Source organism: Nicotiana attenuata, unplaced genomic scaffold (genome assembly GCF_001879085.1).
Source record: "Nicotiana attenuata strain UT unplaced genomic scaffold, NIATTr2, whole genome shotgun sequence".
NCBI lineage: Eukaryota > Viridiplantae > Streptophyta > Magnoliopsida > Solanales > Solanaceae > Nicotiana > Nicotiana attenuata.
Window position 1 is genome coordinate 145,198 of NW_017672854.1, and position 6,024 is coordinate 151,221.

Sequence of the window (6,024 nt, forward strand, 5' to 3'; positions counted from 1 at the left end):
GTAGTCTTGAGGTTGATGCTCACTCACTGTCTTGTGTGGCTATTAGCAAAAAACATGGAGAGCAATGTTCTGTAGCTAACAAATAAAGGGAAACAAAAATAATTAAAATTGAGAAACAACAGGCCTGAGATTTAAGTATTGAGTGGAGCATCTACTATGTTATTTTTTTTTTTTTTTTGTTTTTTTGTTACATACATACTATATTCAATTCATTCCAACCAAAAGTTACACAAGATTTCATAACCTCATTTGTAACTTGGCCAGTAGTTAAGCACGGGATGATTTTCCTAGATATACTAAAAATTGTTGCATTACCACTTAGTTTCAATTAAAAGAAAAGTTTCAACTAAATCGGTCGTGAACGTAAGGAGGCTTCAACTAAATCAGCTTTTTTTATGAAGTGGCTCAAAAGAAATAGTTTTAATTTGAAGAAAATAAAAATGTTAGATTGCAAGGCCGCAATATAGTCTCTCTAATTGGTCCCGTAAATTTTTTATAGACATAGAATGCAAATATCCGACACGTTTACTGCCAAGAAAGTTAACTTATCTAAGAGGCTAAGGGCTAAAATGATTACTAATAGGGATAGGTAGGTGATTTAGGATCTTAAAATAAAAGTGGGTGATTATGAGATGATGAAGAATATAAAAATAGGGAAGGGTTGAGTCATGAGTGTTGAATTAGGAAAAGAAATAGGGAGAGGACCAAGTAGAATTACAATAAAATACATGTGACTTACACCATAATAAAAAATGGCCCGTGTTTTTAAGTTTTATCCAACCTAGCTCATATTATACAATTTTTATAAAGCACTATCTTTTAATAGTAATTAGTCATCTATAGATACCATTTGCTATATTACGGAATATAGATACCTTTTCTGTGGTTATAAGATGTATTTGATGTATTTAAGCTATTGTATTCATGAATACAGTAGCAAAAATAGGCGTGAATCAGGGAAGTCCAGCTAATCAGTTTTTGTATTCGACTGTATTCATGGAGTGAAACATGCGATTACAGCTGGACAGATTATTGTATTCGACTGTATTCACGACGTGGAATAGGGGATTACACTATTTTTAAAACGGAAAGTGAATCAATTAACATAATAGACTCCTAATATAACTCAACAAACTCAATTATAACACACGAATTTTGTATTTTTCAGTTATAAAAAAGATTCTCAACCGCAAAATTCCCCAAATTAAAAACATAGCAATCTTCAGAGAAATTATATAATACATCTGAATACATAAATTATATTAATTAAAAAAATATATGAATACATTCATGGCATATAGCGAGATAATGAATACAATGAAATAGATAGAATACAGAGGGATACATTGAAATACAATGAGAAAAAAGGACAATGAATACAATGAAATACATAGAATACAACGAGATACATTGAATTACAATGAAAAAAAAGATAGTGAATACAATGAAATACATAGAAATACAGCGAGATACATTAAAATGCTCTACACAAAAGAGCAAAATCATAACAAACCTTATTGAACATTGTAGCTAATTGTCAATACATTATTGACCCAAAAATTTCAGAAAGCATCAGAAGAATTAGCCAATCTAGTATATCCGGGCTCTGTTTGCCAAAGCTATGTCAACGTTAATTGTTAAAACATTATATTGACCCTATTTTTTCACAAAAAAAAAAAATTAAAAAAAATCATAAGAATTAGCCTATGTAGTATGCCCATGTTCCGGGGCCAACAGTGAGAAGATATCGAACTGGTACTCATCTTGCATCAATAAATCAAATTCAAAATCAACATCAGCAGGATTATTTTTGTTCCCAAATAGCCCATTGGAGCAAGGCTGTTCAATTGGACCAAGTTCAAGTTGTTGCAGTCGTCGGATGCGGGAGCCGAAGCAATTTCTGAAGTGGGCTTTGCTCAAATCCGGTGGAAGGAGGAGGATGTCGGAAATTTTAATGGGATGGGGGAAGAGAATGTGATGTATCAAAGTAGAGAGAGAAAGAAAATAGTGTAACTGGTTAGCGTATTTAGTGGCTTAGGGCTAGGAGGTAACCAAAATTAAATATTTTGCTCTAAACCTTAAAAGGTATCTATAGAATATAATTTTTTTAAATGGTATTTATTTAAAATAAATAAGGTGTTAACCTTTGCTATAGGAGGTAAAAATTCCTATTTTGAAAGCACTTGCAAATTTAAAAGTTATGTTCTTACAACCATTGCTTCTAAAAGCTACGGAGTTAAATCTGTATTCTCATAACCATTGATTTCACTCTCTCTTCTTCTCACATCTTCTACATGTGCTTCAAGGGGCCATGTATTTTTTGCTTCTCCCCTATGTCATTTGGTTGCAATGTAAGAAAATTGAATAGTAGAAGTCCACCATTGAAGGCCAATCAAAGCTTTGCTTTCGAAAGTAGGATTTTTTGAGTTTGTTAGTTGTTTGGATTGTGTGTTGTTCCAATTGATTGAAAATATCAAAAGGAGTTCAAAATTTAAATTTGAAGTGATTTGGAGTAGATTTGAGCAAGATTTGAGTTAAACTTTAGAAAAGACGCAAGGAAGAAGACGAAGCCAGTTTTTTGTATAATTATGTATAATATTTGAAAACAATTTACATTTACGTAATGAGACAATGCACAAAATATATGTAACTCATTTTACACCATAAGTTCAAAAGTATTCTTTTTTTTTCTTTAAATCTCGTACCCCAATCAAATACGTTCTCATTAATTAAAACGGAATGAGTATTAGATAATGTAGTACTAGCTCTGTTTACGTGTCTATTATATTAAAAATATATTTTTACTTTTACTTATTCATTTTAACAAATTAAGATAAAGTAAATTTTTTATTCTAATTTTACCTTATTATTAACAACTCATTTGTCACATTATTTCCTAATATTTTTTTTTTGAAAGGGTTGAGAAATCAAAAGTAGACAATTAAAACGAAATAAGCATATTATAGGGATTGACTTCATAACGAAGGAATATATCACCGCTCATCTTGCACCAACCAATCTAATCTCTGTCCTTCCCTTAACAGAGCGACATCATCTCTCCTGCTGTATTATTGAGCAGTTGGACTGTTGGGAGTGATCAGGAGAGAATATTACTGTATGTACGTATACGCGTGTTACGTGTGTCTCTCTTATATGCAGCAGCGAAGCCACATGCTTGTAAGGATGGTCAAAAAATTGTACTGTGTACATAGGTAAAATATTACGTTTTAGAGGTATATAACACATATTGAACACCCTTTGTCGTAAATTTTTTTTACTTTTTTTAAATTTGAACACCCTTAAAGAAATTCCTAGCTTCGCCAATGCTTATATAGCTTGTTGAGTTTGAGTCCACATGTTCACAAAATGCAATACTGGTTAACACGAAGGCCCATATGCACATAACACTTGGCTTACCTTCCATCTCTCCTTTGTCTTTCTTCTCCTCCTTTAATATTACTGGGGCACTACTCACTTTTTTTGAAACCACATACACAAATCCTCCACATATTCAAACGCCGCTGATTGTTCACTTTAAAAGTACACTTCACAAATCACTCTAAATTCTCTTAGTTTACGTAGCTTGCTTTGCTATCTCACCTTCCTCATTCCTTCTCAACCTTTCCCACTCGAAACTATTACGTTGTCGATCAATCTCCACCCTTTTTCAAGCTCCAAACATTACAAATTTTGTGTACAAATTAAAATGAAAGAAGTTGTGTACTCTAAACTCTGTGAGCTTTGCAATGACCAAGCCGCTCTATTTTGTACCTCTGATTCTGCCTTTCTCTGTTTCAACTGTGATGCCAAGGTTCATCAGGCTAATTTCCTTGTTGCTCGCCATCTTCGTTTTACTCTTTGCTCCCACTGCAACTCCCTAACAAAAAATCGTTTCTCCCCATGTTCTCATAGTCTTAACTCCTCTGCTCTTTGTTCCTCCTGCTCCCCCCGCAATTTCTCTGCTCATGACTCCGATCTCCATTCTCTTTCCTCCTCCTCCTCGTCTACTTGTGTTTCCAGCACGCATTCCTGCGCTACTACTCAAAAGCAAATAAGCTCCTCCGATCAAAAGTTGCTGGATTCCTCGAACTCTGCAAACAGTTATTCCGGCGAAGTTATAAATTCTGCTATCGCGTGCCCTAAATATGAAGCGCGATCCAGAAATGTGAAATTGAGAGATCCGATGGCGGCGACTGGCGTGTTCATGCATTGGTGCACGAAGCTTGGAATGTGCGGTGAGGAAGGTGCAGTAGTACTGCAGACGGCATGTGGTGCATTGGGCATTTGTTTGGGTCGATTTAGGGCTTTGCCTTTGCGGGTAGGCCTGGTGGCGTCTTTGTGGTTTGGTCTGAAAAGTAGTGGCGACAGATCGAAATCCACGCGGCGGTATTTGAAGAGACTGGAGGAGATCTCGGGTGTGCCAGCGAAGCTAATATTAGCCTACGAATTGAAGCTGCGACAAATCGTGAAAACCGATAAGCAACGACAACGTCAAGGAATGGAAGAAAGCTGGGGCGAATCATCGGCTTGATTCGATGGTGTTTGGACGAAGATTCTCCACCTCTTTATTTTGTCACTCTTTTTTTTCTTTTTCTTTTGTGGAAACCATTAGAAAATTGGAAATGTTTGAACGTGGCCCTCCATTTTACAGAAGTCTTTACTTTACATTTTGCATTTTGTCACGCTTTCCCACGAGGAAGGAACATTTCAGCCCACCCCACGGCCCACCCCGCACCCCAAACATGAAAAAGAAAAAACAGAAAAAACGTGTTGATAAATTTTATATTGTGAATCACAATGGACATTACTTATATGAGATCCTTTAAAATTTATAATCTAAGTAGAATACTGAGTCCCACTATTAGTTTTGCAAAATTTTACCAATCAACATTACTAATGTGAGATCCCTTCACTAAAGCGATTTTTGGTTAAAAAAAGTTCTACAAAATTAAAAATTGAGACCCGTGTTTTACCTGTATAAATTTTAAAAGGGTCTCACAAGTATAATGTTTACTGTGTGATTCACAAAATAAAATATCTCACTTTAGGTGTGTTCTTGGGTAGGTATAGTACGATATTTAAATATTTCGGTTCGTTATTTTCGGTATTCGGTTTCTTAAAATGCTATACCAATATCGTATCTAATTAAATTCGGTATGATTCGATTTTTCTTCTTTCGGTTTCGGTTTGTTCGATTCGGTAACGATTTATTCAGTTTGAATACTAACTAGTGTATAGAGTCCTAGACTATAATATTTTTAATTAAAGTACTAAAAAGTACAAAACTAAGTATGTTTGTACACAAATTTTGTCCAAAACTAGCAAATATCAACAAAGAGAGAGAAAACTGTACATAAAAGGAATAAATTTGATCATTAGAAATGTCTTGTTACTGGTTTAGGGTTAATTGATGAACTTAAAGAATAAAGGAAAGTAAAATTTTAGATTTTTATATCTATGTTATAATTAATAATATGTGTATTGTGTAATATAATATATATTTTGGTACGGTATTGGTATTTCGATATTTAATTTTAAAATACCAAATACCATATCTAATACCAAAATATCGAAAATCAAATACCAAAATTGTCGATTTCGATACAATAATTCGGCATTTATCAAATTATGAACAACCCTATCTCACTTAACGTATTAGAACAAAGGAAAACAATATAATACGAGTATGTCCAACGAAACATCATGCATTTAGGTCAAATGATTTGTTTTGGAGCTAAACTAGAGCTATCAAATGTCGGCAAATGATTAAAAGCACAAAATTCTTTAGAGAAATATCGTTGGTCTTTAAAAATAAATTTCTTATTGTCTGAAAAGTTCCTCATTCTCACCAGAATCATCCAAATGAAGTATTCAAGTAATGAAGTTTTTATAAAAAAAATACAGTAAAGACATTAATACGGCAGATAAGAAGTAGAAATAGTAAAACCATGTCCAAATAGAACGTATTCTCATAGTAACTTAGTATTTAGTATTGAATATATGAGATAATATCTAATGGGCAGG

At 33.7% G+C, this 6,024-nt stretch overlaps 1 protein-coding gene across 1 annotated transcript; it reads left to right on the plus strand.

The window, feature by feature from the left end:
• The first annotated feature begins 3,267 nt into the window (after window positions 1-3,267).
• LOC109214710 (B-box zinc finger protein 32) lies at window positions 3,268-4,665 on the plus strand. The gene has a single exon (XM_019378661.1). The coding sequence runs from the start codon at window positions 3,707-3,709 to the stop codon at window positions 4,529-4,531; it is 825 nt and encodes a 274-aa protein (XP_019234206.1). The 5' UTR covers window positions 3,268-3,706; the 3' UTR covers window positions 4,532-4,665.
• Window positions 4,666-6,024: the final 1,359 nt, after the last annotated feature.